The 27,442-nt window shown below is 40.5% G+C and overlaps 3 protein-coding genes and 1 long non-coding RNA gene across 9 annotated transcripts; 3 read left to right on the top strand and 1 right to left on the bottom strand.

Annotated features, from left to right (window-relative positions):
• Window positions 1–400: 400 nt before the first annotated feature.
• rasip1 (Ras interacting protein 1) lies at window positions 401–8,181 on the bottom strand. Its single transcript, XM_067601255.1, has 16 exons — window positions 7,879–8,181; window positions 7,026–7,147; window positions 6,276–6,727; window positions 5,834–6,094; window positions 5,492–5,733; window positions 5,243–5,407; window positions 4,461–4,665; window positions 4,000–4,298; window positions 3,739–3,900; window positions 3,294–3,334; window positions 2,837–2,991; window positions 2,592–2,704; window positions 2,171–2,465; window positions 1,256–1,419; window positions 1,038–1,179; window positions 401–920 (listed from the first exon to the last, which is right to left on the bottom strand). Exons 2-16 carry the CDS (start codon window positions 7,145–7,147, stop codon window positions 742–744), a joined length of 2,997 nt encoding a protein of 998 aa, XP_067457356.1. The 5' UTR covers window positions 7,879–8,181; the 3' UTR covers window positions 401–741.
• A 1,468-nt stretch (window positions 8,182–9,649) lies between these two features.
• On the top strand, window positions 9,650–10,401 carry LOC137191279 (histone H2A-like). The gene is made up of 2 exons (XM_067601254.1): window positions 9,650–9,740; window positions 9,930–10,401. The coding sequence occupies exon 2, from the start codon at window positions 9,937–9,939 to the stop codon at window positions 10,351–10,353; it is 417 nt and encodes a 138-aa protein (XP_067457355.1). The 5' UTR covers window positions 9,650–9,740; window positions 9,930–9,936; the 3' UTR covers window positions 10,354–10,401.
• Window positions 10,402–11,484: 1,083 nt separating this feature from the next.
• cox6b2 (cytochrome c oxidase subunit 6B2) lies at window positions 11,485–14,201 on the top strand. 4 transcript variants are annotated; one of them, XM_067601250.1, is made up of 4 exons: window positions 11,485–11,623; window positions 12,339–12,477; window positions 13,404–13,504; window positions 13,848–14,201. In XM_067601250.1, the coding sequence occupies exons 2-4, from the start codon at window positions 12,372–12,374 to the stop codon at window positions 13,899–13,901; spliced, it is 261 nt and encodes an 86-aa protein (XP_067457351.1). In that variant the 5' UTR covers window positions 11,485–11,623; window positions 12,339–12,371; the 3' UTR covers window positions 13,902–14,201. The 4 variants fall into 4 exon arrangements, with proteins under 4 accessions (XP_067457351.1, XP_067457352.1, XP_067457354.1 ...); XM_067601251.1 differs by having other exon boundaries at window positions 11,499–11,612; XM_067601253.1 differs by having other exon boundaries at window positions 11,556–11,612; window positions 12,349–12,477.
• A 4,682-nt stretch (window positions 14,202–18,883) lies between these two features.
• On the top strand, window positions 18,884–26,388 carry LOC137191277 (uncharacterized). 3 transcript variants are annotated; one of them, XR_010930381.1, is made up of 3 exons: window positions 18,884–20,905; window positions 20,990–21,090; window positions 25,225–25,707. It is a non-coding gene; the product is annotated as an uncharacterized lncRNA (long non-coding RNA). The 3 variants fall into 3 exon arrangements; XR_010930382.1 differs by lacking the exons at window positions 18,884–20,905; window positions 20,990–21,090 and adding exons at window positions 21,105–21,934; window positions 25,825–26,388 and having other exon boundaries at window positions 25,225–25,576; XR_010930380.1 differs by lacking the exons at window positions 18,884–20,905; window positions 20,990–21,090 and adding an exon at window positions 21,105–21,934.
• Window positions 26,389–27,442: the final 1,054 nt, after the last annotated feature.

Below are 27,442 nucleotides of genomic sequence, written 5' to 3'. Positions count from 1 at the left end.
GGAAACCCTACTGATCAGACCACTTGTGTGTGTCACATCAACCAAAGGGAAATTAAAATCTCCCCAGCTTTGACCTTTTATGACAGCTTACCTTAGTAAAGGTAACCTTTGTGTGTGGTTGTTACAGTCTCATTTGCTTGCTTGAGTCATGACCCTGCGTAAAATGCTACCATTATTACAGGAAATGAGAGTGTGCTTTTGGAGCAGACGATAATGTAGTTGTATGATCGCCTCCTTAGTCAAGCAATTCTACCTGCAGACTCATCATTTAACGTCACAGGGGAATGAGTCCTGCATCGCCACCTTGTGGAATCTTTGGTGTTAAGGCTGAGGCGAATGCCAAGTCCCAGGGGCCCTACTGTGGGAAACAAGCTTGTCAAAGATCATATGGAAACTGTAGGTCTTTTAGACTAGAATTCAGCATTTTATTAAAAACAAGTAGTTCAAAAACATACATGGAAGCCAAGTAAAACAGTCACGTAAAGCATAACACTACGTGGCCCAGCCAGACATGGAGTTTTTACTCCCTGCTTTAAAATAAATTCTATAAAGACATACCAAAGCCAATGTATTTCTCTTACTTGAAAATATCTAAATGAGTAAATGAATTGATATGGAAATGTCATGAACAAACACACAACCAGGCAGCAAAACATGTCCAGTTTGCATTTTCTGTGCTTCTTCTGGTGATATCCTTTTTACTTCTATATGATATCCATAAAGAGACAAATTTGGGCTTGCTCAAAGCCGAGTCCTCTGATTGGCGGGGAGCTCATCCTGGTCGAGTCCCCACAAGAAGGTGCGGAGACGTGTCACTTCCTTTTGGAGCTCAGGGCTCGGGATTGGCTGGGAGAGGTCAAGGCGTGGAGTCTCATTTGGCAGGATAAGAGGAGGATGGTCCAGGAAGCTCTCAAATATGTCTAAAAGATCAGAAAAGGAATAGAGATAACTGACTTGACAGATAATTTAACTGTTTCATTGCCTCACTTGCATGTTTGAGTTTATACCCTCACTAGTTTTATCTATTTATTTCTTACCTCCACTCAGCTCTGTGCCAGGTGGAGGGGCCCAGGATGCTGGCGGGGCTCTGGTTGGTCCCAGCTTGTAGTGAGTGAGCAGGTGGTGCAGCTGGGCAGGGCTTAACAAGGTATGGTCCTCCTGTAAACTGATCCAGGATGACTGGAAGATGAGAGAAAAAATGCCGTTATGACTCCAGGGGAAGGCTGATTTGGCACTCCACATGTAATTATATTACCTGAATGAGTCGGGTCTTGGGAATACACAGAAAGTTGACTGTGATTGACAGCTTCTTCATAAACTCAGAGGCAATGTCTCCTAATCCTGCTCCCTGTAGCCAGTCCAGAACCAGGTCCAAGTTTGTACGGATTTGGACTGCTCTGGACCAAGAAAACAGTCCATCTTAAATAAAGTAATGAAGTAGACAAGGGAGAGAACAGAAAGAGAAAAAATGAGTTTTTTTTGTTTTTAGTGTGATTAAGACAGGAAATCATTCTGTCTGGTTATCCAAGAAAGCACTTTTGACATCTTTATAATATACTGGCCCCTAAGGTGTGGCTCAGAGGAACCTTTAGGGATAGGTTCACAATTGCTCAAGTCTGTCTTAAAACAATAGTTTGGTTTTGTCTGCTGTAATCATTCTTCCTGTTCATGCAGACCATCAAAAGATCCCTTCCTAATGCGCTTTCAGTGTAAGTGATGGGGAACAAAATCCACAGTCCTATTTCTTTTATATATATATATATATATATATATATATATATATATATATATATATATATATATATATATATATATATATATATATGTACCAAATTCCCTCCTTTTTCTACTCTCCTTCCACCTCAGCTCAACAGGGAAACAAAAAGAGGACTAACTCTGGAAGATATCCACTTGATTTCACTGACTCAGACTGCTGAAGCCTCATATTAGCTTCTTGCTCAAAATGAGGACTGTGGATTTTGTCACTTACATTGTAAGCGTACTATGAAGGGGTCTCTTAATGGTCTGTATGAACAGGAGGAATGATTATAGCAAGCAAAACTTCTTTCAGTGTTCATATGGGCACCTGACTACTGTTTTTAGACAGACTGTGAACCTATCCTTTAAAAAAAGAAACTGTGAACCTATACTTTAACCCCTGTGCTCTCACCTCTCTCCAGCAAAGTATTGAGCAAAGAGGTGTTGGTGAAGAAGAAGAGGTAGCCAAAGGTTTGGGAGGTGAGCGGAGGAGACAGACAAGCTTCGCGTGACAGCATCAGGGAACAGCGATACACTTCCACCAGCCCTGCAACTTTGGGTGGCAAAGCAGACACGTCATCCACCTCTGCCTCTCCTTCTCTTTTCTCTTCTCCCTCTCCACCCCTTGCTCCGTCCTTTTCTTTCTCTTTCTCCTCACTGGAGAAAGGGTTGGAGTCCAGTAGGGCTGGAAGGAGTGAGTACAGGGTCTTTGTAGACAGAAATGAAAGGAACTTGTTAATTTGTTTTTGTTACAGATGCACCACAGGAACAATGGCGGATGAACAGAGAGGGCAGATTAAGTTGGGATCTTTTCTCTTTTTTTTTTTTTTTACCTTGGTAAGGTGATACACACACTGCTGGAAGGTGTGCATAATGACATCATCTAGCTGTGCCAGGGCTTCTGAACAGGTGTCCATGTCAGCCGTCAACACTGGGTCGCCGGGGGCTTTAAAGGAACGATCATGAAGATACATTAAAGAATTTCTACCGTATGTCCACTGTTGCTGAAATACTAAAGTATTTCTTTGAAAAAGTAAATATCATCTTTTCTCTTTAATCACTTTCAAATCACCCTCACCTTCAAACTCCCACTCTTTCTCCATGGCTTCGACTTTGACCTGGAAGAAGTTAAGAAGCTCTGTCGCATTTGACATCCAGAACATCAGGGGTCGAAGGTCAGATGACAGTTTCTGGACATTGGGCAAGCTAATCTCACCTTCTTGTTCCGTGGAGCTGGACACAACATTTATGAAATGCCAAAGTTAGGTTAGCTGGGAAATTATTCTGACTATTCTCCAGTCAGTTTTTTGTTAGTGCTTCATAAGATCAACACACCATACTGTGAGTAAAAATAGAGTGAGTTATTATTACTCAACTATATTTGAGACATTTTTCAGCATCACTGTGCTAAAATGCTTTCATCATACCACAAAAATTTACCAAAGACATAACAGCACAAGCACAAATGTATCATGAATCACTCAGCAGGAGATCTCTAAACAGAGGAAACATGACGTAGAACAAAATGTTCTTACTTTTGCGTGGGATGCTTATCCCCAAATTCCTTAATGTTATCCTGTAAAGAAAGTTGGAGACAGAAGAGAGGAGAGACATCTCGGCTTAGTGTGGGGGTGGAGGAGGGGGAGCGGAGTCTAGCTCTGCAGCCAGGACAATTACAGCACATTTTCCAGCAGGAGGGAAGTGACATCAGCTCATCCTCACTCCTGTCCACAACCTAGCAGGCCACAATGAAGGGCATATGTCTGTCTGCTGGTTTCTCTGTCTGACTGAATGTGGCAATCTCAATCTGCCCACCTGATGTTTTCCTGCCAAGCTCGTCTAACTGTGGTCACAACCGTGCAGTGCAATCCCAAAAAAGGCTTATGGTTCATTTGTTAAAACTTGACAGATGAACCAGGACTAGACCTATGAGATATTTAATCATTTTACTAAATGAACATGGTGTGTTCTTTTACCTACCCAGACAATTTCTTTTATTAGGTTGGCTGCCTTGAGTAATATCTGTGGTGTGAGAACAGGGTCGAGGTGTTTGGAGGCATGATCTATCATGATTGACAGGAGATAGGCAGGAGCTAAAGGTCCTCCTCCAGAGTCTGGAGAGGAATTTTTGGAGAGGATCTCCTAAGAGAAAAGTGAGGGATATACATAAATTAATTCATTTTATATTGTTCCAGGACAGTTAGAAAGAGTTTGCAAAAATTCTCTGTCTTCCTGTCTCACCTGTAACAAGGCATCAGCATGACGGGGATGGAACTTCAAAATTGCCTCAGTAGATCCCAGGTACTGCCTCAGTACTTCCTGTCTGTCCCCCAACCCAGAGGGGCAGCAGGTGGTGGAGGCATCAGCCTGCCATGGCAGGGTCAATGCCAGCGGCGGAGCTGGAGTCACACGGGGGTCACGGTACAGGAAAAGGAAGTGGTTCCCCACACCAATCACATCCCCAGGCTTTAGCACTGTCTCCCTGTAAAGGGCCACTCCGTTGTGTGTGACAGCACCTCCTCTGAAAGGCCGCATCAGAGCTGGAATAGAATAAAAGTAGATAAAGAGAGTGTACATGAAAAACTGCAGCAGTTATCTTGGATTTAGGTCAGTATAGATGCCCCAGTTTTGAATTTTGTATGGCACCATGCAGAGATAATTGTAGATCTTAAAGGTATGATTTGAGCCAGCTCTGTTTGTACCTTGTCCAGTGGGTGTCTCGGGAACAGCTGAGTCTCTCCTGATCAGTAAGTGTCTGGCCAAAAGGTCAGGTGCAGACAGGAACGTGTCCACCTTCAGGGGCCTCTTCCCCTTCCTCTCTCTCTCTCTATCCTTCTCTCTCTCCCTCATTGTGGGTTTTCTCCCAAACACATGCGTATGTCCCGCCATGATGTACAAAACAAAATCCTGCACAAAACACATAGTGGAGAGCAGAAGAGAATCAGGGAGGTCTGTTATCTTTTAAGTGCTATGGTTTATTTCCATCTTCCATCAGATGTTGTGTTTAACAGAAGGCGGTTGATAACGTATGAAGTGTGTCACAGTTTGCTACAATGAAGACCTGTGTGAGGTCATTGTGTGAGATGGAGTGATGTACACAGAGGGGTTTTGTGCTTTCGTTGGATAAATTGTTGAGGCATTGTGCTGCTCTGAGGATGTTTTGTGCTGGATGCTGAATGGGAGAGGCTTGTAGAGGGATGGAAACACCGATGGTATGCAGCGATTACAGACATGCAGGTATGATGTCATGTCAAGGGTGTGTGCATGCATGCACCTCTGCACCAATTCTCTACAACATGCCTATTACTTTGCATACGTGCACATCAGAGTGTACGCTTCTTGCTGTATATTATACCGTGTGCATGTCTGTGTGTGGGTTACATTGTGTCCTTGTGTGTCTGTGTTTACATAGTGTGGAGTACTTGTGTGTGGGTGGTGTTTGTGAGTATTTGTTTGTGTGATACCATCTGTCAGCATGTCTTGCCTTGCTCTGATCGTAACCCTGCAGCAACAGGAAGTAAGGTCGGTCTGTGGGTGGAAGGATCAGACTTTGTGACATCACTTCCAGGTCACAGCTGGAGTAATCTGTCTCGTCCTGTGCCGGCTGGTTCGTCCATCCAACCTTTCCTTCAGCTTTTGATGCTCTAACCTGAAAAAGTGGGTTAAAACGTGATGGTTAGAGGAGCAAATGCACCGTAAATTCAGTTTTTCTTTCCCATAGTATCTATCTCACCTCTCCTTGCTGCGGGTTGATCATGCTCACAATGTTCTTCCTGTCCTGCACTCTTCCATTGTTGTTGGGCCGGTTGCCAGAGCCACGTGGGTCATTACTGACGTGGTTGCCTTGGCGACGCCGCAGACTGAGGTTCATGTCACTGATGCTCCTCCTGAGCTCTGTGTTCCTTCCACGGTGACCGCGTTCACTCTCCTCGGGTCCCCCTCCTGATGACATCCTGCTCCGTCGCCAGCGCACACCTGTTGCCAGAAATATTCAGAGGATCAATCAGTCCGTGCAATGTAGAAAGATGATTTCCTTTGCATACAAGCATACCTGTCTTTTCTGTCATAGACATACCTTGGTAGTTCTCTCCCTCCCTCTCACGCTCCTTCTCCCGCTCCGTCTCCTCTCTCTCATAGTCTTCCTTCCTTTGGATTTCAAAGCGCCGCTCAAATCCGTCCTTTGGCCGCCACATGTCCACTAACAACAAGGGACATTCCCATGGGGCGACACTTCTCCGGCACTCTGTCTCCCATTTGATAGCTCCATCTGGCTGCTGGATGGGCTTTCCAATGACATCACACAACAGGAAGTCCTCAGGGCTGTGTTTCTGGAGAACTAGAAGGTAATGGAGAAAGGGAGGGGAGGAGGGGGGGAGGGGATAATTATTTTTCCATAACACTGCTGTTTGTGGTTATATTAAGTCATTCCCAATTGGTTAAAAATATTTTGAGCAAACAATTCCTAGCAATGGATCACAGCAGAGGTCCCAATGAGAGAAAGTTTCCCTCTCTTGTACCTGCGTCATCTGTCTCCTCCCTCTCTCTCTCAGTGTAGCGAGTGATGACCTGGGCGATGAGCTGCCTGGCTGTGGAGTGGATGTTGGCCAGTAGGGAGCGATAGTTGGCCCCACTGGAGAGGGCATCCCCATAGATCTTGATCAGGCCTGGGGCAGAGGAAGAGGCAGGGGGCAGGTAGTGGTGGGAGGAGGGGGCAGCCGAGTGGGCCCATACCTCTCTCTCCTTCTCCCCCACCGCCCGGTCCCGGTCACTGTTGGAGCGCCCCCGCAGGAATAGATGGGAGAGGCGCTTTGTGCGGGACTGGGGCCCGGCAGGCCGTGGCCTGAGGAAGGCCGGGGATGGAGATGGGGATGGGGTAGGGGAAGCCAGCGAGGGGGTGGAGTTAGAAAGGGAAGAGGAAGGAGCAGAGGGGGCCTCGTGGAGGGAGGCTGCGTCAGAGCTGGTGGTCGACCTGAGAACAACAGAGGAGGGGAAGACAGATGGAGGAGAGAGGAAGGAGAAAGGAAGGGACCAGTCAGCTGTGAATTATGACTGACAAAACACGGACAAACAACAAGGACTAAAATAAAACAGGGAAAGGTTACAGGGTTGAAAGGATACTAATGACAGTGGAAGTGAGATAAGGTGACATCAATGTATAAAATGTTTTGAAAATGTTTAGCAGACACTGAATTCTAACTAAACAGTAACTGGCATGATAAGTTGAATATGGGTGACACAGAAGCAAAACATTTTAACTTAAGACTGACTTCACAGAGATTGCGCTGGGCCAGCGACCCCCTAGCTTGGCAAAATGTTTCCTGGGAGAGTTGATCCACAGACCCACTGGGAAATGGAGTTTTCTGAAGCGAGGACTGCCAGACCCCTCCATCTGACAGAAGGAGAGAGATTATTAAAGATACATTCAACTTTTCAATGTAATAATCTGCAGTATGTCAAGATATTGTAAATGTCAGGTTTCCTCTAATCTGCTTTTAATCTACCTCAACGCTATAGTGAGAGATGTGTGTCAGAAGTGCCACAATTGAAACAATATAACAATAGAATGATGTCACTATCAAGAAATATCAACAGGATACCTACAGTAAGATGTCAACAAGGTGAAAGCAAACAGAGAGAAATTAACCCCGGCCCCCCCTCCCCCCCAATCAGCCCCTGAAAAACAAAAATGTATTCCCCATTCTCAAACAGGAAGCATCTTTTGTAGCAGCTGTCGCGGTGACAGGGAAAAACCCACTCCAGAAGGTCACTGCCTGCCCCATTTCTCCATGTTATTTTCAAAAAAGTCACCATCTGATTTGAAGATCACACTTGCCTTTTCCTACTTTACAGGTGGAATTCAGGGGCCTATAGTTAATCATTGTATTTCCCTGGAAAACTTCCACCTCGTAAAGCAAAATCTCCGATAAGATTACAAATCTTATCAGGTTTTGACATGTGTATGCACATCTAAAATCAGTTGTTGTGATTCCAGGCAGAAAACACAGCAGTTTCTAAGGCCATCCTGTCCTAGATTATGCAGTGGAACATTTTGGAAAACTCAAAAAATCAAAATAGCACAAGATTAGACATTTAAAGTTATTAAAATTTGAATAGACTTACCCAAAGTCACGTCTGATCCTTCTATACTGTCTTATTATCACCCTTCGCCACCTAGATGCAAATATTCAGCTCAAAGTAATCTAATAACGTTGTAAGTTTCCTTTTCCCAATGGTGAAATTCCATTTTTTCAAAGGCCTCAACCGGTCACAGGTCTACATACGCATCTTTACTTCTTAACATCCATTAGTTTGGTCTTCTGTTAACTAAAATACCCTTTTCTTTTGTTTTTCACGATAACTGGACAGAATCTGCTCGCTCTCTGTGGCTCTCAGCCTCTCTGGGTCTATAGATAGAGAAACAGGCCCATTGTTCTAAGTGACAGAATTTCCTTCCTTTGCAGTGGACAACACCTATATCCTGACTGGGAGAGAGAGAGAGAGAGAGGGAGAGAGAGAGAGAGAGAGAGAGACTGGTAGAAAGCGAGGAGAGAAGTGTGAATTTACACATATATGGGCCTTTGAGAGCTTGTTGGGAATACTATAGTGTATAATATACTGTACACTAAAACCAGTCCATATCCAACATCTATTTGTTGATCTGTTTGAATTAAACAGTAAATGTAATATGCTATTTTATGCTAAAAAAAAAAGTTTAACTACATCTAACATGGTTTCGGAGCCATAACGGTTTCTCAAGTCTCTCCACTGTGTTGTGATTTCTGATCAGAACTTACAGTATATCATAGAGCATCTCAAAACAACCAGAAAGGGGCCTGGTTTGAGGTTTTTGCTGGAAAGAGGATGAAGGAAACTCTCACAGTGAGACAGGAAGTTAGAGTGAGCGACAGAGACACCTGCGATCTTTGACCTTGTCCTCGACAGGAAGATGGGTGATGGAGAGAGAAAGCGGACTGTCACTGTGTCCCACTTCAGGGCCTGGATCCTCCGCACTCCGTATTATTAGACTGACTATGTCATAATGGGGTTTACCCATTTGAACAGCTTTTCAGCTGTTTCAAAGTGTCTGCATTTACAACAACATGTACACTAATTGTAACATTAGCCTGATAAGCAGAGTGAATAACTAGTTTGCTTTCTTAAATTTAACCACCGAAGAAACATGAAAAAGAGATGAACATGATTAAGACATCTGGAACCTGATCTGTTGCATGTTTTTCTACAGCAGGTTGAACCTTCAGGGCATCATCAGTCGTCACTGTTGGCATCATATTGATACACCAAATCAAATCTACCTGTTTTTGGTCTCCCTTGTCAATTATATTCTTGAGAGGTTACAACCCTCCTTTATTTTAAATTGTAAAAATCTAACCACAATCACCTTAATCAATAAAGAGTGTACCTACAAAACATCATTCACTGTCATTGAAATTGAAGGCTAAATGTCTCATCAGTTTCCCTTTTTTAGATTAAAATGTCTCCCCTGATTTAAACACTATACACACATATATAAACAAGTTCAGCTATTCCTTATACTACTCTCATTGCTAACATCCACAGGTGCTACAAGCTGTACTTTTTGGTCAGTTTTTGTCTGAATGAGGTGTGTCGTTTTCCATTTATTGCTCACAGCTTTCTGCTGTCACAAAACCGTCCAGCTCACAAAGGTGTTTGGTGTTCGCCTAATTAGACTTCTCCCCCAGGAAAATGGGTTCTTGTGCCCGAAAAGTACAAAAAGTACGCTGTTGCAATCTGACAGAAGAAACAAAAGTCTCAACTTGCACTTGTCATTTATTACAGTAAATGTGAGAGAGAAGTTGGGCTCCTACAGATATCAAACAGCTATAATGTTGGAGAACTCAGCCAGGTGTCATCAATCAACAAATTACTGCCTGACTCATATAAAGGCAGCATTGTGAGTTTCAGTGCGCAATTCCCGTCTCATCTTTGAACAAACAGAACTGGTGAGTGTTCATTAAATTGTGTATTATAAGCTGGAGTTGGCTTTAATGTTAAAACATGTCGACGCTCCTCTTCAAGCTAATCCTCATGACCCAACACTCCTCAGGCCTTTATTTTAATCATAGCAGCTGTTTTAATGATTTGTTCTTTTCTAGTTTGAGTTAATTGAAATAATTTCTCTCTCATCTCAGCCTGAAGATGTCTGGTCGTGGGAAGAAAGCTGTGCCAAAGCCAAAATCCGCAGTTTCCCGGTCTTCCAGAGCAGGGATCACTTTCCCAGTAGGCCGCATCCACAGGCTACTCAGGAAAGGCCACTACGCTGAGAGAGTTGGAAATGGTGCCGCAGTGTACCTCGCAGCCGTCTTGGAGTACCTCTGCGCTGAGATCCTGGAGCTGGCAGGAAATGCCAGTCGTGACAACAAGAAGCAACGCATTGCTCCTCGCCACATCTTGTTGGCAGTGAAAAATGATGAGGAGCTCAACAAACTGCTGGCAGGGGTCACAATCTCAGATGGTGGTGTCCTCCCAAATATCCAGGCAAGCCTTCTCCCCAAGAGGACCAAGGCACTCAAGGATGATAGCTCTGATAAAGATGTTCAGTCTCAAGAGTTTTAATATAAAGTTTTGAATTTTTTTTGTAATGCAATAAATTGTTTTTTAAAACTATGCTTGCCCTTAATTTAATACTGATGTGAGTGATCAACATTAAATGAAAGATGACTACTGAGATTCAGTGTGCTGATGTGCAAACACTGAAGGCAACAGGTAACTCTTGGGGAAATTAACAGTTCAAGACTGACATTGTCTTGTTGGCAACTAGAATGAGTTGCCCATGTTCAAAACTCTTTATCTTTACTGTCAAAAACTGATCTAGTCCCTTTAGTCTTCTCAAAACACTTTACAGACTAGGCTATATTTAGCCACCAGGAAGTCTTATCGCTCACTATCAAAAAACTGATGTATCTCACCACACTAATAAAATGGAATTATCTGATAGTTTCACATGTGTGATAGCTTCAGTTGTGTGAAACAGGAAAATGGAGAATAAAGGCCTACTGTGTTTAAAAAGAAATGACTGGAAGTTATGCTAGAGTTAAGTACTTGCGTCATAAAAGTCCTTAGGGGACTTGAGTAAAAGACTTTGACTTGAGTCAAGAATCTGATGATTTTTTAGATGCCACACAAAATAAAATACTTCACTTACTTTAAAATTAGGCCTCTGTTTATCATGGCAGAACAGAAGCAGTGCATTTAGCTATATTAGGGAGAAATATGAGCACACTGAGAATAGAGATGAGCAGCAGAGAGTGATGTCTGTATGCATTTGAAACGTTGCTATGCATATTTTGAGACTTTTTTTTTTACACTATAAAAATGTTCAAGCTGACCAGCAGTTCTCAGGGGAAAAGAAGAAACTTTACTAATCTTAAATTCAGTACTAGATTTTGCCAGCCACCGTTCAATCCAACGAGCTCATCATTTAAAAATGATATATTTTGTGTGTGAGAGCTGAGAAGTTGTAACTCAGTTAATTAATAAATTGATTAATTAGCTCTGTTGTCAGTGAGGAGAGGTGATTTTTGCTTTCAAGATAGGTAACCTAATGTTATGATTGTTTCACTGCTACAAAAACAACAATCATTTTTACACAAACACATAAGAAGAAGAGAAGAGAAGACAAGCGAGTGATAATTGTTATAATCGTTAGAGCTCAAAATAACTTGTTAAAAATAGTTGTTGTACTTGTTAGTGCTGTGACGCTCGGATGTCTGTAAAATATAAAGGTATTCTCACGACTCTATATCCCAGCATCCTCTGCGCGTAGACGAGGAAGGACATCTTTCCGGAGAGGACACATCAAGAAACGTCCCAAGGTTAGCTATCGGTAACTACACAATTTGGTATTATTTTTCATACTTTAAGTGGATCTTTTAAGGCTTTCTTGTGTTTGAAATCAGCACAACTCTACAGGAACAAACGGGGGTTCTCACATGTATTAGCTAACCATCAAATCCAGATATGTTAACATGTTAGCAACGAGCTAACATTGGCAAGCTGACTGAACACTGTGCCAAGCAATGCTCACTATGCTAACTTGTTTCCAAAGCTATTTGTTCGTCGACGTAACAACTATTAAAGTTAGATAGCTGCCATTCTTCAGCTTGTCGGTTGGTCTGACTTCAAACCAACTAATACAACTTTAACTTTGACTCACAATGCTATAAACTGAATAGCTTAGCCAGCTAACGTTGTACATTCTGATGAGGTTACACCGTCATTGAGTTGTTGTGTAAATATGTAGAGCTGTAAAGTGTAAATTTGCTGGTTTCAGCTTCTCAAATATGATGATTTTTAATATTGTCATACATGATAGCAAAGTGAATAATTTGGGTTTTGGACAAAAGAAAACACTTGAAGGCTTCACCTATAACTCTGGTAAATTATAAAAGTCATTTTCTACTATTTTCTGACATTATATAGCTTTAACAATTAATTGATTACTCAAGAAAATAATCAACGGATCAATCTATAATGAAAATAATCGTTAGTTGCGTGCTGCAACTGCAAGTTAATACACCCTGTGCCTTGCTCTGTTTTAGCTTTGTTTAGGTATCTGACTGAAGCTTACAAAGATGGCTGAGAATATCGAGGAGAAGATCAAGAACTACAGGACCGCTCCCTTTGACGCCCGATTCCCCAACACTAACCAGACCCGCAACTGTTTCCAGAACTACCTGGGTGAGGACATGGATCAATATGTTGTGATCACAAGTTGATAAAACTCTTAAAAAACTGTTCAGACCTATGGTATAAATGGACAGGTTGCCTAAACTGGTCATTATTTATATAACTATGCTTCTGCAACACCTATAATAGGTCCACAAACAAAATGAAATATGTATCAAAGCACTTAAAAACAGACAAATACATTTATTTAATACTAGGTGTCATCACTAAATTGTGCTTTTGTCAGCAAGTTTGTGGCTGTTGAAATCTTTTTATAAATCTGTAACACAATCACAAAAATTCACGTGGTGCACCACAAACTAGCTTGAAGTTAATGAAATGTTATAAATCAGTCATCATTCAGTTATTTTTAGTTATTTAAAACATTTTCATGTGGAAAAGAAGAGGCTAAAATATGACCTTCATGTAACATAGGTAGTATTAAATAATGTATTTTGTTTTACAAACTCTAAATAAATTACTGATTATAAAATGAGCTGGAGTCACTATTCTGATTCTGTTGGTCATAAAATAAATGAACTCAAACAACACTGGCCAATTGTCTTGTCAGTTAAAAAATACCAAAGTGATAATACAGTAAGTGTTTGTGCTCTAACTAATAGGGTGAAACTTTGTCTGGGGTGCCATCCCTTAAAATGTTGCAACATATTTCATCAGTAATATGCTGAAGCTAGTCTTATAAAAACAACTCTTTCAATATGTGGGTGAGACTAATCACTTAACACTTCACATTGAAGCTTAAACAACAAAGTGGGCAGCAGAGATAAGCTCTGTTGTCCACTTGTTCATGCCAAGACTGTCTAGTGCCAAACCTGTACTGTCAGTCCTTCAACCTCTTTGGCTCCTTTTTCATGGTGCTGTTGGTGTGAATGTTTTCAGATAAGTAATATTAAACGTTTTGTTGTTCTCTTCTCCAGACTTCCACAGGTGCAACAAGGCTCTGTCAGCCAGAGACCAGGATGTGGCTCCCTGTGACTGGTACCAGAGGGTTTACAAGAGCCTTTGTCCCATGAGCTGGGTAAGTTGTAGGACTGCAGGATCTGTTTACTCTATGTTCAGATGTTTTGTTGGGGAATTAGTATACAAAAGTTTTTTTTCCCCAAATAAAGTGTCAGACTCATCATTTCCTGTTTATAGCATTTTTGTGTCTTGTGCTTTATTTTGCTTCCTTGTGTTTATGTTGATAAAGTATCACTGAGACATTCATTGCGCAGTTTATGAAAGGGGGCTATAAAATCATACAAATTACATTCCTGCCCCCCCGCTTTTATTGGCATGTTGTAGTGATTGACATTAAACCGCTGTGGATGTAAAGCAACAGTTCCACTTTAATGTAATGTTTTCTCTGATTTCTCCTTCAGGTCGCTAAATGGGACGATCAGATAGAGAATGGAAGTTTCCCAGGAAAGATCTGAAATTGCCAACCAAGACAGTCCAGTGCAGGATATTCTGTTACTTGCACCTTTACCTCTGTAGTGTGCCTGAGGACATCTCCAAACAGCTATCACATCGTCATAATCATCATCACTGATGTTACTGTTATTAACTTAACTATAAACACGCACAACTTTTTACCCTGCATGTTAAGGTCTAAAGTTTGTTTCCTGTTTCTATTTTAAACTACTCTTTGACATTGTTAATTCAATAAATACAGTACAGATGTAATTAAAATGGTGGTGTTTATTATGAAGTTTCAATAAATTTTGTTGTATTGATTTATGCAAGTTAATCTGACAACTGACACTGAAACTTAGACTGCCCAATAGAAAATAAAACACTTATATAGTATACTATATAGTTATATTGTCAAACGATACTGTCATCTTCCTTTTAAAAATATTTAAGTCAGCTACCAATGAAGAAGAGACACGCCATCACTTCATACGCCAATAGACAATCACTTTGTTATTCTATCTATAATATATTCCTATACTTCAAATTATAATCTGTGGGGGAAAATCTTCACCCAAAGTCTCAGGCTTGAAATCTATGACTTAATTAAAATTGCCTTTTGTGACCGTATTTCTGAAATGTACGTGTCTGTGTGTGTGCATAGCTTATAAAGACAGGTGACAAATTAAAGGAAAAACCAACATAAAGTGTCTTAGTGAGGTATTGGGCCACCACGTGCCACCAGAACAGCTTCACTGCGCCTTGGCATTGATTCAACAAGTCTCTAAACTCTACTGGAGGGATGAACGACATTCTTCCAAAAGATATTCACTCACTTGGTGGTTTGATGGTGGTTTGATGAGACCGCTGTCTAACACGTTGGTTCAAAATCTCCCATAGGTGTTCAATTTGGTTGGGATGTGACTGCGAAGGCCATAGCATATGATTCACATGATTTTCATACTCATCAAACTATTCAGTGACCCCTCGTGCCCTGTGAATTTCCTTGAAGAGACCACTCCCATCAGGATAGAAATGTTTCATCATAGGATAAAAGTGATCTTCCCTTGCAGTGACTCTTCCCTCTAAGGGGACAAGTGGACCCAAACCATGCCAGCAAAACACCCCCCACAGCATAACAGAGCCACCGGATCCCCTCACTGTAGAGGTCAAGTGTCCAGACCTGTACTGGTTTATCCTTCAATTTACTTGTCTGAATTTTAGGCAGCAGTTTCCTTTGGTAGTGAGACTAGCTTTATATTTAAATTCTGACCCTCTGGATCATTCAATTTAGTCTTCAGTTGCCATGATTTTGCATCCATGTCCTCCATTCATCAGTTTTACAGAATATAATAAGACACCACACATGATATCTGTAAATGTGTTTATGTAGGCGTCTACGAGACACCCATTAGGTCTGTCTTCTGTGAAGACCGAAGGGTTCAATAGCAAAGTTTTTCCAGAGGGTGGCAGTGGTGATGAAATCCGACACTGATTTTCATGTTATTGTCCATTTCAACCACACTGTGGTACTGTTGGGCTGAGAGCGGTCTCTCTCTGGCCAAACTATTTAAACATGGGCCTCGATGCTGCTGTTACCCTTTGAGTTTCAGGTTTTTATACGATACAATATCTTTTATAATACATCTATTTTCAAGGATGCCGGATATCAATTATCTCTTAAAAAGTGATGAAATATAGGCTTTGCTAAATCACAAATCCTTTCAAAAATCCCCTTCACTAAATTATACAACATGCTAAATTCACTAAGGTGGGTGCTGTCAACCACAATGTTTCTTAATGCTATATAATATATAATAGTAAACTTTATTTGTAAACTTTTAAAAACAAAATTATACAGTGCTTTACATGGTTGAACCAAGATCAAAGACAATTCAAAGTAAGACAAAATAAATGTAATAAAATACCCAACAATAACATAAGATAAAGCCAATAATAATTATAGAACAAATAAACCAGTGTGCTAGCAATTAATGAAAGACTTTTTAAAAAACAAAGATGTCTTTGTAACACGTTTATTTTATTGGCCTTAGGGATCAGTCAGATGAATGCATTTTAACTTGCACTTTCAATCTTTACAAGGATTTTAATACTTGTTCATGTCTGTTAACTTCACATTTAAGTGTTTTGAACCTTGAGGGTCATTTGTAACAGGCAAAGACTTGACTTTATCAATTGCACTGTTACAGCATCCAGTTGCAACACTAACACATCCATCCCCAGAGCACAGCTGTAATCTCCCTTTGATTATCATCATTGGTTCACCACATCCTCTACCGGCAACACTTCAACTCAGCTATGCTCTAATACGTCCTGACACGCCCGATTGGGTGTGTTTTCTTCCTCTGTGCTGGTTTGTAGACCAAATAAATGGTCGTTAGTGTTTTAGTGGTGATAGCCAAAATAACTAATGTTTCACTAGAACATTAAGTGAAAGTTTGCACAAAACCAAACACTTATTTCAAAAGATTGAGTCAGGCAGGGAACTGTGAATGTCATTGAAGGATGTGCTTATCAAGTCAGGGTCAGCGTACACATGGAAGTCAATGGTAGTGCATAAACACAGGGTGGCACTGTTGTATAAGTCTTAGATAATTCACTGCTCCATGATCCCTCTGTAGCCTGCCACAGTCTAAATCCCCTTGTAAACCAGTTGACCCTGAACCAGCGGATTTATAATTACAAATGTTTATAATATTCACACATAAGACCCCAAACTTAACAAAGATACCTAATATGCCGTGCTATTTTTAAGAGAAATAGTATAAAAGTATGTAAACATTTAGAATATTACAATTTGATGTAATGACGTAAAACATGGTTTGACTGTGTTTTAGTATTTTGCTCTATGTAATATACCACAGGCCTATAGGAATAGGAGTATTAAGAATATATAACTCATATTCTAAATGTTTTCTTTCTCCAACTTTTAAACCATCTAACAGAAGATTTCTGGGGAAAATCAGTGGTTTGCGAGGTTCATTACATTACATATTCATATTTGTCAATGCTTTGTGTTGCACAGTAGTTATACAGAGGTTATTTAATTAAGAACATAAAATGTATGTTATAAAACAATTGAAAAGTAAAATATTTTTAAAAAATATATACTGTATGTAACACCTGTCCCATGTAGCTATTCAGTTAGTAACTACATAACAAGTGTTGTAGTACTATGGGCGGGGCCCTGGGTATGTTAACCTATGGCTGGCTGTGCTAACCTGTGTAACTGAAATTAAATTACCAGCTTTTAAACTTTTTAATATGATTATGAACTACAAAGATATGGTGGAGCCTCCACTTAGCAGGAATGTAAAGTAGGAGTCACTAATTTTAAATGTTTTTTGAAAAATGTATGTTTTTAAGTACTATTCTCTGGTTTTTAAACTCAAATCACACCTTAATGAAATGTAAATATGATACAGACACAGTACTTTGAATGCAAATAATGAATTTAGTTGATAAAAACCAATATTTAAACCAATTAATAAAATAAAAAAGTATAAAAATATTATACAAAAATTAATGCGTTTCCCTTTTGCTTTCAGACCTTTCTCAGAAGTTATGACCTTATTTACCAATAGCGAAGCTCCTAACTAAAGGGCACACACTCATTCTGAAACCAAAATGAAATAGTGTCCTTTAAACCAAAAAACAAAACGTTGCAGGCCTGAGTCATGCTCGGGAGCATAGAGACCTGAAACAAATGCAAGTTGTCTAATAAAATAGCAACTTACAATTATCCCAACCCGTCCCATGTAGTTACTTAGTTAGTAACTGTCTAACAAGTGTTGTAATACTATAGGCGGGGCCCTGGGTATGTTTACCTGTGCCTGGCTGTGCTAACCTGTGTAACCGAAATGACATTACCAGCTTTTAAACTTTTTTAACAAGAATACGAACTACAAATATATAGTGGTGCCTTCATACTAAGAAATGTATAGTAGGAATTACTCATTTTAAATCCCACTAAGAATTATGTGTTAATTAGCCTACTATTTCCTGGTTTTAAACTCAAATCACACCTTAATGAAATGTAAATATGACACACACACAGAGTACTTTAAATGTAAATAATCGATTTAGTTAATGAAACATATATGTAAACCAATTAATAAAATAAAATGTGTATTAAAAATATTATACAAAAATTAAATGCGTTTCCCTTTTGCTTTCAAATCTTTCTCAGAAGTTATGACCTTTTTCTATTTTATTTACCAATAGCGAAGCTCCTAACTAAAGGGCAAACAGTCACTCTGCAACCAAAATAAAAATGTGTCCTTTAAACCAAAAACAAAACGTCGCAGGCCTGACTCGCTGCTCGGGGGGCGTAGAGACCTGAAACAAATGGCCGCTTCACTTGCAAATGCAAGTTGCCTAATAAAATAGCACGTGCACTGGTTAGTTGTTACTCACAAATCCCGTGGTGGGCGATGGATGGGAACTGGGCGATGCATGACGAGGGGAACGATGAGTGAGGTTACAGGCTGGTGGGCAACATCAGTCCAGATGAAGTGAAAGGTGACCAGTGTTTCCTGGTCCTCAGTCACTTAACTCGTCCTAAAGCTCCTTGACTTCTCATGCCGTGTGCATTTTGAGCTTTAAACTAATTGACATTAACACATACTAGCAACAAACGGTAACATTAGCTGCTACTACGGTGAAATATGTGCTAATATAACTAGGCCCTAATGCACTAATCACGATTAGCATCTATCTTTGACACAGTACATCATGATGAAGTGATACAAAAAATACATACACAGAGGTTATTTACTTTCTGCAGGTTGCTATTATGTCCATTACCCTCAGTAAACTCTGCATCCACCAAAGTAATGAACATAAATAGTCTTCATACAATCTTCACACAGCTCCTGTTTGTCGTCTGACTAGCCCATGGCTTTACTCTACGGCGTCTCCTCTACATCCCACCCCTCCACCTTTCCAATTGGCTGAGAAGTTGGTAACAACCAGTGCAATTAACAAAATGTAAAAATGGATAACTTTAGGCCCTCTGGGGCTAGGCTGGGTGATAAACACGCTACTCTTATGTGTACAACTAGCTACTTGAACTGCATGAACTTCACCAATACAATGACAAAGATTTATCCATCTGCCTATAGCGTGTTTTAATTCACTATGAACTGTATTAAACATGCAACTTAACTGGTTTTAATAGAATACTTTTTAATTATTTAAGATTATTTATTCATCTCTATTTATTTACATATTTATTTGTCTAAAATTAAACTTTTTTTAGACTGGGCTTCACCCTCCCCCTTCTAAAAGTCTAGATGTCCTCATCTGACTCTGTATCTTATACGTAGGTTGGATTGGTGTTTTCTCACCTTGCTTGACAGGTTCTTGGAAGGTTTAGGCTTTTTGACTGATGTACTAACATCTCTGTCCTGGGAACTAAGGTTCAACTGAATAACCATTCCTTGATGCACAATGGTCACAGGTTCCTCAGTAGGATGTTTCACTGTGATGTTGGGGGTTGTGTGAGCTCCTCGCTCTACATCAGTGTCTTCAGCAGTATCATTGGTTTGCACCTCCTCATTTTCTGACTGATGAGAGGCAGCATCATCGGGTGATTCCTCACTCTGTAGTGCCAACTCTACCAAAACAGATGTCAACAGGTAGCCTTGCCTCTCTCCCGGACATTAAGAAATATGGAGAGTATCCTGTAGCGTCTCTAGATACTCCTGGTTCAACACTGCAGATAGGACATTCATGCTAGCATCTACATGTAAAATGTAGGACTTAGTGGGGTCAGCGAAGGCTAAGACTGGGGCATGTATAAGACAGTCGATGATCTTTCTGAAAACCTCTCGATAAGCCTGATCCCAACTTTGAAGTATGTCTTGTTTGGGTCTTTTGCTTGCTTCCCTCTCTGAGCTGGTGAGTAGCCTTTTGTGAGCTCAGTTAGTGGGCATTGGTGGAGTAGTTTGAAATGAATCTTCGATAATATCCACAGAAGCCAAGAAATTACATCAGGGACTTGAGATCTGTTGGCTCTTGCCAGTTTTTTACCACTTCCACTTTTTCTGGGTTGGTGGCAATACCTGACTGTGAGACTTTGTGGCCTACATACTTGACTCTGGGCTGACACTGGCGCTTGAGTAATGCCCTGTGGCATTCTCTCAAATTGACAGAATCTGAGAGGGCAGATGAATGCAGTCTTCTCTTTGCCCTCTTCAGCCATGGCTATCTGGTAATAGCCGCTCCAAAGGTCAAGTACCAAGAACCACTTGCTGCCTGAGAGAAAGTCTAGTTCATCATCGATACGAGGCATTGTGTACTGGTCTGATATAGTGCGACTGTCGATGCAGATTCTGATGGTTCCGTCCTTTTTATGCACCACCACAATTGGTGAGGCATAAGGGCTTCGGAACTCTTTCAACACTCCAGCTGCTAGTAGCTGCTGTAAGTGTTGTCACACATCGTCAATGTCAGCTGGTGCCAAGCGACATGATCTTTCCCTAAACGGGGTGGGGTTGCTCAGGCATATTTGGTGCTCTTGACCCTTGGCCAAGCCAACATCCCACTTATGCAAGGAAAATACATTTCATCTCTGAGCTAGCTTCATGTGAAGCCGATTCTTCCAATCCTCTGGGATAGGGGATTCACCGAAATCAAAAAGATCTGGTTCTATAACATCTGCTGAGAGGTCAGATGGCTGGACTGAGGTGACTGTATCTCGCATACATCTCTGCATAACTATCCCAACTTGAATGGAGGTGGGCTTTTGGGACTCATGAATGAGCACTGTGAAATGGTTTGTGTCTATTTCAGCATTCGGAAGCACACCTGGCTGTACAAGCACGCCAGCTGGGAGTGCCGATGCAGACAGTGCATCAATCAGCACAATGTCTTTTGATGTAGTGGTCAGTCTGTCTACTTTGCAGATGGCGTAATACCTTTCGCCTGGGGCTGTTGAGAGTGGACCAGGTCCTTGCCATTTCACCTGTCCAATGACATCATCCACTGCCTTTGACTGAGGAAGGTGAGCTCATACGCTCATTGGCACTCTCTTTGGAAAGTTCAAACAATCTGAGAAACAGGAAAGCATCTCTGCCTATGATAACAGGGGCTTGGTGGCAATAATGTGGCTCAGGACAGATGAGGGCAAGAACGACAACAGATCCTTTAACTCCATGGCAATAGATGATGGACCCACAAGCCCTTCAGGTAAGTCAGTGTCTGTGTCAGGGGTTTCCACTTTGTTGACCCCAGCAATGCACTCATCTCTGTCTTTTGGGTTGTCTTTATGTCCATCTGTCGCTCCTTGCACTTGTTGTATGAGCATTTTGATAACTTTCTGAGCCTTTTCAGGAGCAGTGCATTTTGATGCAATATGCCCATTTTCACCACATCTATAGCAGAAGTATTCAGCAGACTCTTTGGCAGGCTGAACTTTGAATTGAGTAGGCTTATGTTTTAAAGCAGCTTTGTATCTGGAGTACTCAATTGTGTCTCTTGAGTTTGTTTTGAGTTCACTGACATCACAATTATCTGATTTTGTAGGGCTGAGTGACTGTATTTCACTGCTTGCCTCATTTTTTGCTTTTTGCTTATCCTTGGACTCTTTCGCATAGCAATCATCACCTGCAGACTGAGACGGCTTGTTCCTCGGCTTACTTTACTTGGCTTTTAATTCTTGGACCTCAGCTCTGAGATCAGTTTGTTGACACATGTCTGGCTCTATTTCTTTATCTACCTGCACTGTATGCACATGCTAGCGTTGTATAGGGTTTCTGAGACTGGGCCTAGCTGCTTCACGTTCTTCTTTGCAGATCTCTTTTAGCAAGTCCAAGAATGTTGGGGCAGTGTTTCCCCTATATTCATTCAGCAGCGGTGCACCGCCGCTGCAAAATTATGAGCGCCGCTGCTAAAATTTCAGGCAATCATTAATATCAACGGGCTACTAATGATTTTCACTCGTACACTGTGTGAGCACAAAAACCTGTGTTATTGTGGATTTTTTTTAGTCATCCTCCCTCTCTTCGTTCTTCAAAGGACATCTATGTGAAAGGTACAAGAGTAGCGTAACTCCGATAAGGAATAAGGCAGTGCGTGTGTGTATGTGTGTGTAAATGTGCGTGTGTAGTTGTGTGAGCACAAACAGCAAGCGGCAGAAACATGAAAAGTTTAGCATTAAGTTGTCAATCTGGCAGTAAATATACAGTGCAGACTACAGTTTGTCAGTTAATAAATGCTGCAGCTCCTCAAGACAAAGAAAATACTAATCTATCGAAGGGGGTTGGCCCCGAAGTTAGCAACAACGCGTTAGCTTAGCTTGACCAGGCTCACTTAAGGTGGACTGACTTTTAAGGTGGACCGCAATTCTCATTTTAGTGTCAATGTCAGCCGCTCTTTAACAGAGAACGGAGAAATGGCTGATGAGTCTCTTTCTTGAGTTTCTTGAGTTGAATGATAAGACTTGAGACTGGGCTGGGCGCTCACAACTTCTGGATCTTGTCCATTGTTTTTCCCTCCTTCTGAAGAAATCTGACTAATTTCTCTGGGAAACAGTTTGAACTGGCATCTGGCTGAGCTATCGCTGTTCTCCAGTTATCGCCTCCCATGGGCAGAATTATTTATTTTGGAACTTCTGAGGAGTCGATTGCCTCACAGCACTCACAGAACATTGTTACAATTTGGTGTCTGGCATCAAACATTTTGTCTCTTATTCTAACTGTGCCCAATGCATTTATGGTTTCTATAGCTTCTTCAATGCCAGTGATGTCTTCATCTTCAGGAACATCATGTACCATTAGTGCGTGTGCTAAGTCTATTCCCTCACCTCTGCACCAGTTACTCAACTCTGGCTGTGAAAGACTACTCATACTTGCCATGTTTTCAGTGAACTAGCTTTATATTATCGGAGAACATCTAAGGTCTACTTCTGACAAAGCTGGGATTAACTTACAATTATCCCAACCCATCCCATGTAGTTACTTAGTTAGTAACTGTCTAACAAGTGTTGTAATACTATAGGCGGGGCCCTGGGTACGTTTACCTGTGGCTGGCTGTGCTAACCTGTGTAACCGAAATGAAATTACCAGCTTTTAAACTTTTTAACAAGAATACAAACTACAAATATATGGTGGTGCCTTCATACTAAGAAATGTATAGTAGGAATCACTCATTTTAAATCCCACTAAGAATTATGTGTTAATTAGCCTACTATTTCCTTGTTTTAAACTCAAATCACACCTTAATGAAATGTAAATATGACACACACACACAGTACTTTAAATGCAAATATTCAATTTAGTTAATGAAACATATATGTAAACCAATTAATAAAATAAAATGTGTATTAAAAATATTATACAAAAATTAAATGCGTTTCCCTTTTGCTTTCAAACCTTTCTCAGAAGTTATGACCTTTTTCTATCTTATTTACCAATAGCGAAGCTCCTAACTAAAGGGCAAACAGTCACTCTGCAACCAAAATAAAATAGTGTCCTATAAACCAAAAACAAAACGTTGCAGGCCTGAGTCATTGCTCAGGGGCGTAGAGAACTAAAACAAATGGCCGCTTCACTTGCAAATGCAAGTTGCCTAATAAAATAGCACGTGCACTGGTTAGTTGTTCTCACAAATCCCGAAGTTGAAACATGGGCGATGGATGGGAACTGGGCGATGCATGACGAGGGGATCGATGAGTGAGGTTACAGGCTGGCGGGCAACATCAGTCCAGATGAAGTGAAAGCTGAGTGGGAGACACCTACTCTTCCATCGAGTCCAAGTAGTGTTTCCTGGTCCTCAGTCACTTAACTCGTCCTAAAGCTCCTTGACTTCTCATGCCGTGTGCATTTTGAGCTTTACACTAATTGACATTAACACATACTAGCAACAAACGGTAACATTAACTGTTACTACAGTGAAATATGTGCTAATATAACTAGTGCGCTAATGTGCTAATCGTGATTAGCATCTTTGACACAGTACATCGCGATGAAGCGATACAAAACATACATACACAGAGGTTATTTACTTTCTGCAGATTGCTATTATGCCCATCACCCTTGGTAAACCCTACATCCACCGAAGTAATGAACATATACAGTTTTCAACAGTGTATACAATCTTCACACAGCTCTTATTTGTCGTCTGACTAGCCCATGGCTTTACTCTTCATCCCACCCCTCCACCTTTCCAATTGGCTGAGAAGTTGGTAACAACCATTGCAATTAACAAAATGTAAAGATGGATAACTTTAGGCCCTCTGGGGCTATGCTGGGTGCGATAAACACACTACTCTTATGTGTACAGCAAACAAAATACTTGAACTGCATGAACTTCACCCACACAATGACAAAGATTTATTCATCTGCCTATAGCGTGTTTTAACTCACTATGAACTGTAACTGAAGATTATTTATTCATCTCTATTTATTTACATATATGTTTAAAATGAAACCTTTTTAGACTGAGCTACAGTAATATACCACAGGCCTATAGAAATAGGAGTATTAAGAATATATAACTAATATTTTAAATGTTTTCTTTCTCCAACTTTTAAACCATCTAACAGAAGATTTCAGGGGAAAATCAGTGGTTTGCGAGGTTCATTATATTACATATTCATATTTGTCAGTGCTTTGTGTTGCACAGTAGTTATACAAAGATTATTAAATTAAAAACATAAAATGTCTGTTATAAAACAATTGAAAAGTAAAATCTTTTTAAAAATATACACTGTATACATATATATATATATATATATATATATATATATATATATATATATATATATATATATATATATATATATATATATTCCATGGTGCACACTGTTGTGTTCAGAATAAGCCAATCAAAGGAAGAAAGGAAGTTTGTGCTTGTTGATTTTATATTAAGTGTTCCTTTTGGTGTTACCAGCCAGGAGCAAAAACAGAAGCAAAAAGTGAATTTATACAGATGACAACATTTTTCTCTTGAAAAATTATGAAAGTCATTGGCAACAGTCCACTATACACATGGGCGTTTCAGGCTCAGGCTACAGGATATGGTTTGTGATAGGCTGTGTGTTTACTTGAATTATGCATGTTGTGGGGACATAAATCAGTTTATACAGTCACATTGTGGGCACTTGCCTCCCTTTTGGGGACGAAAAGCAAGTCCCCATAATGTAAATGTAATATAGGTCAATGTAATGTCCTCTGAAGTGATGGAAACACAAGTGTTTGTGTGCAAGAGAGAAAGAGACAGAAACAGAGTGAGTACCTCTAACCTTCTTCACTTCCTTCCCTCTCACTCTGCCTGTCTGTCTGCCTGTCTGTCTGTCTTCCTGTCTGTCTGTCTGTCTGTCAGTGAGTTTGTGTCCATGTGTTTGCTCTTTTGCAGATGTCTTATAATTTGATTTGCTCACTCAGACCATGTCACTGAGGGAGATGCTGCAGGATCGGTTTCCTTGGTAACAGCTCACAGGATACAGATGGGATGCTGGAACAGAAAGAATGAGGAATGTGGTCACATGCTCTCAGGGCTCTGAAGACACTGAACGAGAATATTTGCACGTTCCCTGTCTGTTAGTTCCTTTTTTTCTCTCTTTTCTTTTGAGGGGTCAGTTGGTAAGACTGAATCATTGAAATTCCACGAAAAACTGTATTGCACAGAAAAAGAATCACCCACAAGAAGAAGGAACCTGAGGTTTCTGATAAAGGTCCGGATTTGGTATCATTGTTACAACAGATTTCCTGTCACTTCAGAAACACCCATATCTTTTGATGAATCAAATGAATTAGTGTTGATTTAAGTCTGATACAGACCTTAGGAAATGGTGTGGTGTTATCTTGGTTAAGCAAAAAAAACCAAACTTCTGATGTAAGGCCACATGTCCATAAGTACACTTAGCGGTTTTGAGGTATTCTAACATATATGTTGTAATAAGTTAATATCACATGTTTTCAGGTTCAGTCATAGTTGTGAACTGAGGTGTGAACTCTGAACATCTCTTGGCAACACTTCCTGTTTACATCACCGTGACATCTCTTCCAGGCATGTATGAGTGGATTGTCTAAACTCTGATACAATGTGTTTTTATAGCTTCAGATTCAGACATGAGTCAACAGAAGTTCACACAGGTGTCACCTGTGAATATTCCTAAAAATAATTTGCCTTTTTAGGAAGTCACGTGCCTTTTTAAAACTCATATCTGACTCAGCGTGTTTCTTTACTTTATTGATCATCAAAATATGAACATAAATGGAAAGACATTTGAAGTGTCATTCTAGGAAAAGCACAAGTGTTACTTATAACACTAACGAAGGCTCTATTCTGCTTTTCTTAACTATTACCTACAGTTTACATGATCAAATGTGTCTTTTGGCCTCAACCAAAAGTCAACTTATACTTCCTCATTTATGACAACTTAATTAGTGAGTATATAAATTCTGTCCAGGGCTGTAAATACCATTTAGGACAGCAGTTTTTCACACCTTTAAGTTGTTTTCTGTTAGCATGGTGGATGTGTGAGAGGCCTCTGTTTTTTTAATACAATTTAAGAAAATTACTAAAACAGAAAAATATTTTAATAGTCCTTGGTGTCCAGTTACAGTTGTTAATAAAACTCTACTTAAAGGACAGCTTCACTATTTTTCAGTCAGGTGCCAAAATGAACATTGAAACAGGTTTTTCTTGCCATAATCCTCCTGTTCATGCTGACCATTAGAAGATCCCTTCATAATGTACTTACATTGTAAGTGATGGGGTCAAAATCCACAAGCCCCCTTTTGTGCAAAAATGTATTTAAAAGTTTATGTGAGGCTAACATGAAGCTTCAGCCGTTCAAATGAGTCAAGTCAAGTAGATATCTTTCAATGTTACAATCTTTTTAGTGCCAAAGTCCCTCTTTTTGTTACTATACTTCCACCGCAGCACAACAGGGAAACACAAAGAGGGAATATGATGTTAAAAAGACCAGATAGCTACTAGATATGACTAACTCAGACGGTTGAAGCCTCATATAAGCTTCAGATAAACTTTTAAATACATTTTTGCACAAAATGACTGTGTGGACACACTGTGGATTTTGGCCCCCCAGGAATGATAATTGCGAGGAAAACTTCTTTCAGTGTTCATATGGGCGTACATGGATTTAAGAAAAAAAAAATTGTGAACCTATCCTTTAATATTTAAAAACACACTAAAAGAAGAACCCACTCTGCTCTCCAAGTGGATTTAAAAATGGCCAAGGGGCCTCGCATTTTTCTGGAGAACATGTCAAATTCCACCCGGGGGTTTAGGTGGGCTATGAAGATTAGAAATAGTTGATGAAGAATTAGAAGGACTCCCCGTTTGTTTGCCACCCACTGAGCCGGTCTCATGATTTCTGCATGACCAGGCTTTGTATCTGGACTCCGCGCTCATTGCCTTTTGTTCTCGCGCCCCCGGTGGGCAGCCGACGGGCCAGCAGCAGCACAGAGACTCCTTTCACCGGCACCGTTTGTTCTCCTCCTCTCTGCTGTACGCTCGCTCGAGCACGTCCCCTTTCTTCAGCTGAGCGGAAATGCATCTGCGCAGCTGCCAT

The sequence above is a fragment of the Thunnus thynnus genome, chromosome 10, assembly GCF_963924715.1.
Source record: "Thunnus thynnus chromosome 10, fThuThy2.1, whole genome shotgun sequence".
Classification (NCBI taxonomy): domain Eukaryota; kingdom Metazoa; phylum Chordata; class Actinopteri; order Scombriformes; family Scombridae; genus Thunnus; species Thunnus thynnus.
This window is presented reverse-complemented; position numbering and strand designations above follow the sequence as displayed.